At 47.1% G+C, this 13,748-nt stretch overlaps 2 protein-coding genes across 5 annotated transcripts in view; one reads left to right on the plus strand and one right to left on the minus strand.

Moving 5' to 3' along the window:
• GON4L (gon-4 like) overlaps positions 1–9,648 on the plus strand; it is a 62,639-nt gene extending 52,991 nt beyond the window's left edge. Inside the window, 8 exon segments of the mRNA XM_032464079.1 lie at positions 66–209; positions 4,553–4,696; positions 4,798–4,917; positions 6,075–6,185; positions 6,734–6,944; positions 7,450–8,080; positions 8,169–8,271; positions 8,677–9,648. Of these exon segments, the coding sequence (XP_032319970.1) occupies positions 66–209; positions 4,553–4,696; positions 4,798–4,917; positions 6,075–6,185; positions 6,734–6,944; positions 7,450–8,080; positions 8,169–8,271; positions 8,677–8,826 (1,614 nt within the window). The 3' untranslated portion in view covers positions 8,827–9,648.
• MSTO1 (misato mitochondrial distribution and morphology regulator 1) lies at positions 9,168–13,560 on the minus strand. Of its 4 annotated transcripts, none has more exons than XM_006174577.3 (14): positions 13,400–13,560; positions 13,151–13,286; positions 12,612–12,681; positions 12,442–12,517; positions 12,120–12,174; positions 11,887–12,025; positions 11,598–11,715; positions 11,383–11,517; positions 11,118–11,270; positions 10,548–10,679; positions 10,271–10,455; positions 9,934–10,038; positions 9,732–9,844; positions 9,168–9,435 (listed from the first exon to the last, which is right to left on the minus strand). In XM_006174577.3, the coding sequence occupies exons 1-14, from the start codon at positions 13,481–13,483 to the stop codon at positions 9,221–9,223; spliced, it is 1,716 nt and encodes a 571-aa protein (XP_006174639.1). In that variant the 5' UTR covers positions 13,484–13,560; the 3' UTR covers positions 9,168–9,220. The 4 variants fall into 4 exon arrangements, with proteins under 4 accessions (XP_006174639.1, XP_032319987.1, XP_014422527.1 ...); XM_032464096.1 differs by having other exon boundaries at positions 9,168–9,460; XM_014567041.2 differs by having other exon boundaries at positions 11,598–12,025.
• Between the last annotated feature and the right edge of the window lie 188 nt (positions 13,561–13,748).

Genomic DNA, 13,748 nt, shown 5'->3' on the forward strand with positions numbered 1-13,748 from the left:
GAACCATCAAGTCCTACTCAAGCTGTATAGGTGACTCCTCTTTTGCCCTTTATCCACTCTGGTAGTTTGAGGAGCAGCAGGCTTTTGAGAAGAGTCGCAAGTTTCTCCGGCAGCTGGAAATTTGCTTTGCAGAGAACCCCTCACACCACCAGAAGATTATCAAGGTCCTCCAGAGCTGTGCAGACTGCCTGCCCCAGGAAATCACTGAGGTATTCTTTCCTGTTTTGCTGCCTTTCCATTGTCTGGGCTTTCGGCCTTCCCCTTCTCCCCTCCCTAACCGATCCCATATCCTCTTGCTTCTGAGCAATGGGCTTCCTGGAAGGGATGAAGAAGGCAAGGAAATTTTAGACTTACCTAAAGCATGAAGCACTGGGACAGGTGGTGGTTGCCATCTGAAACCAGAGCCTGACTGCCCTTCATAGGCTCAGGAATGCCCTCCGTGCCCTGGAATGGAAGTCCAAGGAAGAAGGAGATGGTGCCCAGGTGGGGCTTGCCTCATGGCTCTGCTTGACTTAGTGCCTGGGCTGGAGATCAGTATGGCAGGGATAGAGAATGGTGTCATTAGGAATCAAACCTGTTAATAATATAGGCAGACCTCAGAGATACTGCATGTTTGGTTCCAGACCACCACAATACAGTGAATATTGCAATACAGCGAGTCACACAAATTTTGTTGTTGTTTCTCAGTGCATGTAAAAAGTATATTTACACTATACTGTAGCCTGTTAAATGTGCAACAGCATTACACTTTAAATATAGTGTACATACCTTAATTAATGCTAGCCATCTGTAAATCAGGTATACTTCAGTTTAAAAAAAATGCCAACCATCATTTGAGCTTTCAGTGAGTTGTAATTTTTTTGTTGCTCAGGTGTCTTGCCTCAGTATTGATGGTGCCAGCTGATCAGGGTGGTGGTTGCTAAAGGTTGGGGTGGCTGTGGCTGTGGCTGTGGCTGTGGCTGTGGCTGTTTCTTAAATAAGGCAACAGTGAGGTTTGCCGCAATGATTGACTCTTCCTTTCATGAATGATTTCTCTGTAGCATGCAATGCTGTTTGATAAAATTTTATTCACAGTAGAACTTCTTTCAAAATTGAAATCTATCCTCTCAAACTCTGCTTTATCAACTAAGTTTAGGTAATATTCTAAATCCTTTGTTGTCATTTCAACAGTCTTTACATATCTTTACCAGAAGTAGATTCCATCTTAAGAAACCACTTTATTTATTCTTCTGTAGGAAGTAACTCCTTATTTGTTGAAGTTTTGTCATGAGATTGCGACAATTCAATCCCGTCTTTTGGCTCCACTTCTAATTCTAGTTCTCTTGCCGTTTTCTATCACACGTGCAACTACTTCCTCCACTGAAGTCTTGAGGCCTTCAAAGTCCTCCATGAGGAATGCAAACACCTCCTTCCAAACTCCTGTTAATGGTGATATTTTGACCTCTTCTCATGAACCACAAATGTTCTTAATGGCATGTAGAATCTTTTCCAGGTTTTCAATTTCCTTTGCCCAGATCCATCAGAGGAATCACAATATAGTGTTATTAAATGTATCTTTTTAATTTTTAAAAATTTTATTGAAGCATAGTTGATTTAAAGTGTTAGTTTCAGTTGTACAGCAAAGTAATTCAGTTATACATACTTATTTTTTTTCATTATAGGTTATTACAACATATTGAATATAGATCCCTGTGCTATACAACAGATCTTTGTTGTTTATCTATTTTGTATATAATAGTGTGTATATATTAATCCCAAATTTTTAATTTATCCTTCCCTCCCAACCCTTTTCTCCTTTGGTAACCTGTAGTTTGTTTCCTATGTCTGTGAGTCTATTTCTGGTTTGTAAATAAGTTCATTTGTATCATCATTTGTTTTTTAGAGTCCATATATAAGCGATACCATGTGACACTTGTCTTTCTCTGTCTGACTTACTTCACTTTGTATGATAATCTCTAGGTCCATTCATCTTGCTGCAAATGGCATTATTTAATTCTTTTTAGAGGCTGAGTAATTTAATGTTCCATTGTATGTATATACCACATCTTTATCCAGTCATCTGTTGATGGACGTTTAGGTTGCTTCCTTGTCTTGGCCATTGTAAATAGTGCTGCTATGAACATTGGAGTGCGTGTTTCTTTTTGACTTAGATTTTTGCTGGATATATGCTGAGAAGTGGAATTGCTGGATCATATGGTAACTCAGGTTTTGGGGAGGTTTTTTGTCTTTAATTCTTATTTTTTGTTGAAGTATAGTTGATTTACAATGTTCGTTTCAGGTGTACAATGTTCGTTTCAGGTATATAAAGTGATTCATTTATACATATACATATATATACATATATATATTTTTTCAGATTCTTTTGTATTACAGCTCATTACAATAAATTGAATTTAGTTTTCTGTACTATAAAGTAGGCCCTTGTTGTTTATCTATCCCAAACTCCTAATCTGTCCCTCCCCCCTTTCTATTTTTAGTTTTTTTAAGAACCTCCATACTCTTCTTCATAGTGGCTGCACAAATTTACATTCCCACCAACAGTGTAGGAGGGTTCATTTTTCCCCACACCCTCTCCAGCATTTGTTATTTGTAAACGTTTTAATGATGGCCTTTCTGACTGGTGTGAGGTGATACCCCATCATAGTTCTGATTTACTTGAAATGTGTTTCTTATATAATAAGACTTGAAAGTCAGAATTACTTTTTGATCCATGGGCTGCAGAATGGATGTTGTGTTAGCAGGCATGAAAACAGCATTAATCTCGCTGTACGTCTCCATCAGAGCTCTTGGGTGACCAGGTGCATTGTTAATGAGCAGTTGTATTTTGAAAGGAATCTTTTCTCTGAGCAGTAGGTCTCAATAGTGGGCTTAAATATTCAGTAAACCATGTTGTCAACAGATGTGCTGTCATCCAGGCTTTGTTGTTCCTTTAAAAGAGCAGAAGCAGAGTAGATTTAGCATAATATGGAACGGCCCTAGGGTTTTCAGAATGGTAGAGGAGCACTAGCTTCAACTTAAAGTCACTGGCTGCTACAAAAGAGTCAGGCTGTCCTTGAAAGTTTTTTTTTTTTTTTATTGAAGTGTAGCTGCTTTACAGTGTGTTTCAGGTATACAGCAAGTGATTCGGTTATACAAATACATACACATATATTTTTTTCTTTTCAGATTCTTATTTTGGATAAAAATAATTTTTTTTTATTGAAGTGTAGTTGATTTATAGTGTTCGTTTCGTGTGTACAACAAAGTGATTCAGTTATACATGCACATACATATGTGTATGTATGTGTGTATATGTGTATATAGATATAGATATCTGTCCTTTGAAGTTTTGAAACCAAGCAGTGACTTCTCTCTAGCTGTGGAAGTCCTAGATGTCATCTTCTTCCAGTACAAGGCTGTCTTTTCTACGCTGAAAATCTGTTGTTGGGTGTAACCACCGTCATTATCATCTTAGACCTTCTGGATAACCTACTGTAGCTTCTGTATCAGCACTTGCTTCTTCATCTTGCATTTTTGGAGACTGCTTCCTTCCATAAACCTCATGAACCACCTCTCCTAACTATAAAATTTTTTTCTACATTTTCCCCTTGTCTCTCAGCCTTCATAGAACTGAAGAGAGTTAGGGCCGTGGTAGGCTTTGGCTTAAGGGAATGTTGTGGCTGGTTCGGTCTTCTGGTTTGATCTTAGACCACTAAAACTTTCTCCATATCAGCAGTAAGGCAGTTTTGCTTTTCATCATTTGTGTGTTCACTGGAGTAGCACTTTTAATTTCCTTCAAGAACTTTTCCTTTGCATCCATGAGCTGGCTGACTGGCACAAGAGGCCGAGCTTGTGGCCTGTCTCGGCTTTAGACACGCCTTCCTCACTGAGCGTAATCATTTCTGGCTGTTGATTTAAAGTGAGAGATGTGTGACTCCTCCTTTCACTTGAATGCTTAGAGGCCACTGTAGGGTTATTAAGTGGCTTAATTTCAATATTGTTGTGTCTCAGGGGGTAGGAAGGCCTGCGGAGAGGGAGAGGGAGACAGAGGGGGAATAGCTGGTCAGTGGAGTGGTCAGAACACACAGCATTTATCGATTAAGATTGCTGTCTCTATGGGTGCAGTTCGTGGTGTCCCAAAACAATTACAATAGTAACATCAAAGATCACTGATCATAGAGCCATAATATATATAAAAATAATGAACAGGTATGAAATGTTGTGAGAATTACCAAAATGTGACCCAGAGACATGAAGTGAGCAAATGCTGTTGGAATAATGGTGCTGGTAGACTCACTTGACTCAGGTTGGCCGCGAACCTTCAGTTTGTAAAAAACGCAGTGTCTGAAGTGCATTAAAGCGAAGCTCACTAAAACGAGGTGCATTGTACCCCTCTTGTGCAGGGAAGCATGGATGGAGAGGAAGTTTAAGAACTCTGAGTTATCAAAGAGAGGTTTCTCTGTGTCTCCCAGTTGACAGGGAAAGTAGAACTCGGAAGTGTGTGGGATTGATTTGGAATGGTGGCCCAGAGAGGCTCTGGGGACTTCATCTCTCCCTCTACAACCCTCCCCAGCTCAAGACACAGATGTGGCAGCTCCTCAAGGGCCATGACCACCTACAGGATGAGTTCTCCATCTTCTTTGACCATCTGCGCCCAGCAGCTAGCCGGATGGGTGACTTTGAAGAGATCAATTGGACTGAAGAGAAAGAGTATGAGGTACAGACTGTGAGGCTGCAGTAGGGTTGTAAAGGGGAAGGTCGTGTGTAGGAGGGATACCTGCCCAGGGTCTGTGTTGAGTGGCACCCACTCCTCCCCAGTTTGATGGCTTTGAAGAAGTGGCCCTGCCTGATGTGGAAGAGGAAGAGGAACCTCCCAAGATACCCACAGCCTCAAAGAACAAAAGAAGAAAAGAAATTGGGGTCCAAAATCACGATAAGGTATACCAGGTTGTTGGGGATTACTTATTTTTCATGAATCAGACTTGAGTTTTCTGTCTAAGTGGGTCTCTGACTTAGTGTGGGATCCGAGGCAGTCGTGGAGCAGGAACAAATGGTCGGGCTGCTGTGGACACGCAGAGCCCCTGGGAAGGTCAGTGCAGGTGCTGAAGGGGCCCCACCCCTGATTGCCTCATTAGAAGCATCTGTTTCTCTCTGGCTCAGAGCTGTTTCTCTTATCTTTGGCTCTTCTTCTTTCTGTTCATATGAAAAATGGAACCAGGATTCCTCATTTTGATTATGACAACAGCTAATACCTAGCTTGTTACAGAGTGTCATGTATCTCTTGGAGTTATTTTTCATGAATTATTCACTCATTTAATTCTCACAGGACGCTGAAAAAATTGCTCTTGTTTGCATTTTACAGAAGAGGAAGCTGAAATGCAGAGAGGGGCCATTGCCAGGGTCTCACGTTTAATAAGTGGCAGTGCAAGTTTATGCACCCAGGTGGTCTGGCCCGAGTCTGCTCACGCTCACTGCTCTCTGTTGTTCTCCAGGAAGTAGTCTTTTTAATTCATGGCCTTTCACTACATGTCTTGTATTCTTTCTTGGGGAAAAACTGCTGCTTAGTAGCTGAATGACCTTGGGCAACTTACTTAATCTCTCTTTGTTTCAGTTTCTTCATCGTCATTGGGGATAATAATGGTACTTATGTCTTGGGTTTATTGAACAGAGAGTATCATTGAGTGAGCCTTCCATATGTACAAAGCCCTCTCTCAAGGGGATTGGAAGAGAGGGGAGAGCTCAAGGCACAGGGAGACAGAAACAAAGACAGACGAGTGAGTAGATCATATTTCGTGATGGAGCTCTCCAGTGACTTTGCCTCAGATTGTATTTTACTTCATATTTCTTGAAACATCTGGGCAACTGGGATATATCAGTCTTTGGGTCGTTTAAGGATTGTTTCAGGGATTCAAAATAGGCTTTAATTGAGTTTGGGCGTTGATTTCCCCAGGCAATGTGAAGAGATGGTGTATAATAAAAGAGAAAGGAAGCAGGGAGGGGGTCAGGGGGTGGGCTTGTTCAGATGGCTCACAATTTAGCTTCCTCTCTTGGTACCAAAAATGCTTGGCAGCTAACCAAGCCCAGGTATCTCCTAGGAGGCTGAGTGGCCAGATGGGGCCAAGGACTGTGCCTGTTCCTGCCATGAAGGAGGTGATTCCAAACTGAAGAAGAGCAAAAGGAGAAATTGTAGCCACTGCAGCAGCAAGGTGAGGAGGGGCCTGGTGCCCAGGGTATCAGAACTGCCTGGGGCAACCCCCAGGTTGCCTTCTGTTTGGGGTATATTTTTGCTACCACAGATGTGTGTCTTACAGAATTCCTAAAAAGATTACACATGGATAAATAATATGCAGTACATGTGTACATTAGTGTGTGTATGGAAAATAGAATCTTTTAAAAATATATAATGGATTTTGCTTTTTAAAGAGGATCCTGTAGTAAAGCTTTTGGAACTGGAGAAAAATCAACCCGTTCATATATTTCCCTCAAAAAAAATTTTTTTTTCAATGAAGCAAGCCTGTGTGAGGAAAATAGAGCCCAAAGGGAATGCTGGTTCTGTAGAGTAGGGATGGTTGGCAGCAAAAATCCTCGGTTGGAGAAGGAGTGGTAGAATTCAATACTCTTTTTTGGGCCATTTGAAATCATTGGAGCAGATGTGCATGTGGTCGACTTGCATCATGGCAGGGCTTCTTCCTTTGGTTGGCCCCTAAGACAAAAGAGGTCAGGAGACCCTTGACCCAGAAGGCCATCCCTGCAGGTCTGCGACAGCAAATCCTACAAGAGCAAGGAGCCCCATGAGTTGGTGGGCGGCAGCCCCCACCGAGAGGCCAGTCCTATGCCCGGTGCTAAGGAAGCCGGGCAGGGCAAGGACGTGATGGAGGAAGAAGCCCCAGAGGAGCGAGAAAGCACTGAGGCCACCCAGAGCAGGACTGGCAGGAGCACCAGAAAGGGAGAGATGCCTATTCCAGGTGAGTGATCCGACTGCCAACCCAGCCTTTCTCCCTTTTTTTCCTATCTCATTCTCCTGGGCTTCAAGCAAGAACGTCTATGAACCTGGATAAATAATGGTCTTTTCCATGATGGACTACCACCTCTTTTACTAGTAAACCAATAGGAAACCCATCTCCTGTCTACCCTTAATTTTCTCTCCTGTGGCCTCAGCCCTTTTGCAGAATTAAGAGTGCTACAGAATCAACATGATTCAGCATTTTCTTCTCGTGTTCCCATTCCTGAGCCCCTTACCCTTGTCTCCAGATCCTCTGTGATCTGCATTCTAAAGACCCAGCCATTCTCAGCATTGGCAGTCGGACTTTCTGTCTTTGTATAAGTAATTTCAGCCCTGACCCTCACCACACTCTTCTAGATTAGAACTTCATCACAGTAGCTGCCAGAGTGACCCTGTGGTAGTTCGTAGTCCTTAGGTCCATCATTACCCTGTCCATCCCCTTAGATCCTTATTTTCCTCCTAAACAGGCTTGGCAGCGGGGAGCACTTTGCTGTCCCCTCAAGAAGTGACTCTTACAGACCAGCTTCTCGTGGATGGCCCACCACCCTGCTCCCCAGAAACTCCTCAGCTTCCCTCCAATGCCGGAACTGTGCTGGGCACTGTTAGGAGTAACCAGGCTGGGCCTGAGGTTCTCCCCTGCCCCAAGGCATCTCCCAGACTTCAGAATGAGGTTGAGGGCCATCAGGCAGGGGGTGAATCAGAGGTTCCCATGCTGGGCTGGGATGCTTCCGAAGCTGAGAAAGCGCCTGAAACTGTTGAGCCCCCTGCTTCCTTCCCAAGTCCTGTTTCCTCAAGGACCAAAGACTTAGGGAGAGGACAGGTGTCTGGGAAACCAGACACTCAGGAGAGCTGGCTGCCTTCAAGCAGAGCTGGGGTGAAGACAGCAGACAGGGTGTCCCCTGTCCATGAATCTTCTTTATCAGGAATTGACACCTCAGAGACTTCTCCCAAAGCCTCTAGAGGAGGTTTGGCTAAACCCAGTGGGATACAGGGCAAGGGTCCAGTGGGGGAGCAGCAGCCAAAGGCCACAGAAGCTACAGTGTGTGCCAACAACAGCAAGGTCAGCTCCACGGGGGAGAAGGTGGTCTTGTGGACCAGGTAGGTGGGATGGATGATGTGTGTTTGGCAAATGCCTGTAACACACCCATGTTACTAATGTAGATTAATCACCATATGTGGATTACAGGGAAGCTGACCGGGTGATTCTGACCATGTGCCAGGAGCAAGGAGCACAGCCGCAGACTTTTAGCATCATCTCCCAGCAGCTAGGAAATAAGACCCCTGCTGAGGTAAGTGGCAGGGAGGCCTGTTAGAGCATCAAGCCCCAGAGGAACCAAGGAGAGGGCCTGGCAAGAAGAAGACAGGATGGCTAACTGAGAGGTGACTGGTGGTGGTAAAGGCCTCTCCCAAGGAGGCCCTGACTTATAGTGGCTCTAGGAGGAGAGGCAGGGCTGGCATTTTGGGGTAGAAGCCCGAGATTGCATTCTAGTTTTGTTTTTAGAAAGAATGTGACTTTGGGCAAAATGTTTATTTAGCCTCTTGACCTGTTTCCTAATCTGTAAAGGAGGACACAGCCCTCACAGCCTTACTGTGTGGAACAAACAAGACTATTTAAATTGGTGTGTAGTGCTTAATAAATGTTAAAACGAGACTAACTTAAGAAAGGTGATGCAACTCTTCCCCTCTCCTCCTAGGTTTCCCACCGTTTCCGAGAACTCATGCAGCTCTTCCACACAGCCTGCGAGGCCAGCTCCGAGGATGAGGACGACGCGACCAGTACCAGCAACACAGACCAGCTGTCTGACCACGGGGACCTTCTGTCTGAGGAAGAGCTGGATGAGTGAGACTCCGGAGTGCGAGGATGTCATCTGCACGGAGTCAAACCCAGCAGGCGCCCTGATGGGGGAGAGGGCGGTTGTACTTCGCTTGTACAACTCTTGAGCTCAGTACACGGAGCTGGAGGAGCAGGGGCCGGGGACGAGGACAAGGCAATCTGGGGACATCTTTTGTGAAGACCTTAGGAATCTACTTTATGAAGAGCATTGTGGGGCTCGGCTTCTTTTCTACTGTTTCTGTTTTTGTTTTTTTGTCTGATGGTACATATTTATTGTTCTGTGATCTGATCACAGTGTTTCTAAATGTAATAAATGTGTATGTTGGTGTAGCCAGTCCCAAGACACTGAGCTCCTGCATCCAGCGGTTTTTATTGTGAACTAGCTCTTTCCTCTTCTTGGAGCTTTAGTCCATGAGGCTGTCGCCAGCCTGATAGCACTGGGCCAGGCTGCGCAGCTCCTGCAGCGTCTCCTCTAGGTCATCCCGTTCCACCCCGGCATCCATGAAGCTGGCCCAGCGCCGCAGGTCGAGTCTGGCAAGCTCTTTGGCCAAATCTCCCAGGGTCTGGTTCAAGGATGAAGAGGAGCAGAGGGCACCAAGCACAGGGATGCTCTCCACTGCTGCGGAGGGAGAGAAACAGGAGCCCTGTGACCGGACTGTTACTCTACCCTGGAACTCTGTCTTACACACAGGGAAGTCTGGGCCTCTGGTAGACTTGACTGTGTAGGAAACTCAGTAAGTTTTGTGTCCTCTCCCCTCTGTATGCAGTACTCCAGAGGAAGAACACTTCTCTCAGGAGCTATATAGTGAATAAAGGAGTGTTTAACTGGGAACCTTGAAAGTGCCTGTATCCAGGAAGGGATAGAGTAAACCTCTCTCACGCGTGAAATCTTGGTTTTCTTCACCTCCTACATACCTGCCCCAGTTGAGGGACCATCCAGAACCAAACCCTGCTGGCTGAGGCTTGAGGAGAAGAGGTGAGGGTAAGGAGGAACCACCTTGCAAGGAGTCAGCAACAGATGAGAAGAGCTGTGGAGGCAAGAGAGCAACAGCTGAGTGACCACAAGTCAGGGGAGGTCGGGGTCTGGGAGGAGGGTGGGAGCGAGCATTGTACTGACCTCCTGACTCTAGGCTGCTGCTGTTGCAAATACTGGGCCAGGACTTCTTCCCCGGTGGCACACGCATGGAGCGGGGAGGGCAGAGGTGTCCCTGGAGTGAGCTGACTGCCAGAACAAAGCCAAAACCACCTTTAATCTGTGGCAGTGTGAATAAGAAACTAAGAATTATGTTCTCAGGCCATCAGCTGGATCAAGATGCTCAGTGTCTTTTTTTTCTTTTAAGTGGGTCAGAGGGAAGAAGAGCTGGGAAGTGCCATGAGCCTGTCCAGAGATGTATTAGAAAAAGATATGAAACAAAAAAGTCTGACAAGGGCTCCTATGGACCCCTGGTCCTCACCTGGTGTGGCATGCTCTGTCTAGACCCCTCAGCACCACTGACTGGGCAAAGCAGCGTGTTCCTGAAGGGTCCCCACATGCAGACAGTGGGGTCCAGGGGGTGGCCCCTCCAAGCTGCATCAGGGTATCAGGAAGGGTTTGGCTTGGAACTAAGGGGAAGGGGATGGTCGCCCCTGCCATTACCACCTAAAGGTAAGGAAGAAATCAAGTTATGGAGCTTTTCCTCAGCTCTGACCCAAATCCCCATCTCTGACCCAACCCCTTACAAAGCTTCATACCTTTTTCCCAGAGAAGTTCAGCATATTGGCCAGATGAACCATGGAAACTGGTGAGGAACGTAGGCGATAAGGGACAGTGACTGTGTCCAGGGCTGTAGCCAGGATGGCACTACAGTGGAAGGGCAGAGCGGCCTGTAAAGAGGATGCCAAGAAGAGCAGTTGGCCTTCTGGGTTGAGAAAAGAGCATGTGGAGGCAGAACAGTAATGGCAGAGAGGTCCAGGTGCTTTGGGACAGGGGTGTGTTTGGCCCAAGGCTGGACAAGCACAGGACAGTGTGATATAGGAGGCCACATCAGAGCTGTGTTCAAGCTGAGGCTTGAAGAATAGATCCAGGGGGAGGTGTAGCTCAATGGTAGAGGGCATGCCTAGCATGCATGAGGTCCTGGGTTCAATCCCCAGTTACCTCCATTAAAAATAAATAAACTAATGCCTCCCCCTCGAAAAAATAAATAAAATTGGGGGGAAAAAAAGATCCACTAGCAGAAAAAGGCTGACTTGGCGACTGTACATGAGGGGGTGTGGGGGGTGTCCTGTCACTAACTGCCGTCAGAACAAAATGTGGAGCCTTACGTCATAACGAAGGTAAGGGAAGTTGACGGGTGGCTCCTGTCGCAGACCCAGGCTCCCACCCAAGGATAAGGGGCAGACTAGAGAGCTGTGGGCAGACAGGTTCACCAGACCGAAAGCTGTGTTTAACAGGCGGTAGATGTTCTTCTGGGGCTCCTGGTGAAAGAAATGAGAATAGTTTGTTTTCAGCAACCTTCTCACCGGGCTATGATTCCATCCTTTTCCCCTCCTTACCCTGTGACTGTTTTTTCCCCCAAGCACTACTCACCCCAAGACAGTACGGACCAGGGAGCAGGCCCCAGGTTATTATTCCCCTCCCTGAATACTCGTCTTGTAGCAACTCTGCGGCCTTTGCGCCTACCCCAGAGAAGCCATCGTGCAGGTCACACAGTATCTGGAAGCCCTGGAGAGAGGTGAGTGATGATGAAAGACAGCAGAACGAGAAGAGTTTCTGTCCCAGTGTCCACCATGCCACGCAGCTACCTGCAGGTAGTCGCACTCCTCCACGTAGAAGTGCAGCCTGTCCTCCAGCTCTTCCAGGTACTTAGGTTCCTTCAGGATACTCTCCCCTTGGCCGAAAGCTTCCAGGCGACCTGCTTCCCTGCCATGCGTAAACCCGATCCAGGACTTACAGGGCTCCCCCACGTCTATCCCCTCCACCTGCTCAACACATCTAGTTTTGGGGGAAGGCCCGGAAGATGGCCTCAAAAGAGCCTCATCCAACATTGGTGGAGACCCGGTTCCTTGCCTCAGTCTCTGGGGTCCCCCATACCCATCATGGTTGTACTTCTGAATCATACAGATGCTCCGGGGATGGAGATGGACTCTGAGGAAGTCTGACCAGACCCTGATGCTGCCCTCTGCGGGGATCAGTGGTTTTAGAGTTGCAGCAGTGGTGCATGGGGGAGGACCTGGAAAAAAAAAAAAAAAGCAGAGGAAATGTACCTTACTCCATGTTCCTGCTCTGCCCGGTTCCCCATTCTGCGGTATCTAGACAAGTCTCACCTCTGCCATTAGGGATGGATTTGACCCTCCAGATACCATCACTACTCAGCACTCCCTGGGAGGGATGAGAAAATCTGCAGTTAGTTCCACAGAAGTCTAGAGGCAAAAGTTGACTTACCCTCCCCAATTTTGCTAGCCACACCCTACAGCCTCCTTTCGGTTCATGTAGTCACAGTCCTCTAGAAAAAAGTGCTTTTTCCCAAAATACCATTCTAAGGCATTTAATATAACTAAAATTCTCTTTTTTTCCCCCCTCTGCCCCAGTGGAGGCACTCTAGTTGTAGCACTGGGTGGGTAAAAAGTTCAGGGCAAAGGCCCTCACCTCTGCACTCAGAAGGTCCTGGAGATAAGGGTTCTTGGGATAGGGTTCCTCTTTGTGTGTGGTGAGCTTCCCTTGCCTGAAAGAAATCGGAGATTGATCATAGTGCCAGTTTTCCTGAGTTCGCCAGCTTCCTGTGCTCATTCCCCACTCCTCTCCAAATACACAAATACCATGCTATGGCAGCATCTAGCTGTTTGTCTCTGTAGAGTCCACCTTCTTGTTTTAGGGAGCTCAGACTACCTGCACAAAAATAACAGGCAATGTTAAGTGAAGTCCAGTCCCTCCCGTCCTTCAGCTAATCTTCCTCTGATCACCAGACAACCTGCTTTCACCATCACTGCAGTACTTGGTTCTTCCAAGCTTTCTTGAATATACATGTGTTGGAAAAAAACCTTGCCTAGGAGAATCTAGATTCCATCCTTCATTTCTCGGCTTAGCTGTTAGTTGTGGGACCTGGGCAAAGACCACACCCAGCGGTCCTACGGGAGTCCCACAGTGTCCAGAGATGGCTCTTGAATGGAATAAAGCCTTTGCCTTCTCGCATCCCTCGGGTGTTGGCATACTGAAGTTATTTCTCCCTATGGCTCTTCATCTCTGGTCCTTCAGCCTAGTGTAAGTCGGGGCGGAGGACCTTGAAGCGAACGGATGCTAGAGACTCTGCGCGCGAAGGGGAACGCCTGAAACTGACTGACCCCGGCCACTGCCTCACCCTTCAGATCCATAAGGATGAGTCTCGGCGTGTAGGTCTCTTGGCCGTGTAACGTCCGGCCCGTCCGGTACAGGACGTCTGGGCACAGCTCTCCCAGCGGCTCCTTGGCATCGGTCGGTCTGCATAGCGCAGCATCCTGGGGAGGCAACAGAGGAAGGACTGGACTTAGGGATGGCGCGACAGACAGGACGGAAGGAAAGGCTGGAGATCTCGAAAGGCTTAGTTGGGGCAGCCGCCCAGAGACCTCACCTGCTGGTTCCACCAGTGCGCTCCCACGAAACCTGCAAAATGTCCCAACTGCAAAGTGAGCACCTCCCGGGCCCCGCCCGCCATGCTGCGCAGCTCCGCTGGGTCGCACAGTGGCTGCCTGCCCACTCGCTACTCCTACCCGATTGGCTCGGCATGCTTGTGGGCGGGGCCTCTATTCCGGCACCCAATTGGCCCACAGACACCTCCGTTCTCATAGGATAAACGATTCGTTTGGCTTTAGAGACACCGCTCATCATACCCCGCCTCTCCCGAGCGTGGACCGGTTCTGCTTAACCAGTCGTTGTCGTCGAGGGGCGGGGCCCCTTGACGCAGGCCGGAAGTTGTAGGC

The sequence above is a fragment of the Camelus ferus genome, chromosome 21 (genome assembly GCF_009834535.1).
Source record: "Camelus ferus isolate YT-003-E chromosome 21, BCGSAC_Cfer_1.0, whole genome shotgun sequence".
Classification (NCBI taxonomy): domain Eukaryota; kingdom Metazoa; phylum Chordata; class Mammalia; order Artiodactyla; family Camelidae; genus Camelus; species Camelus ferus.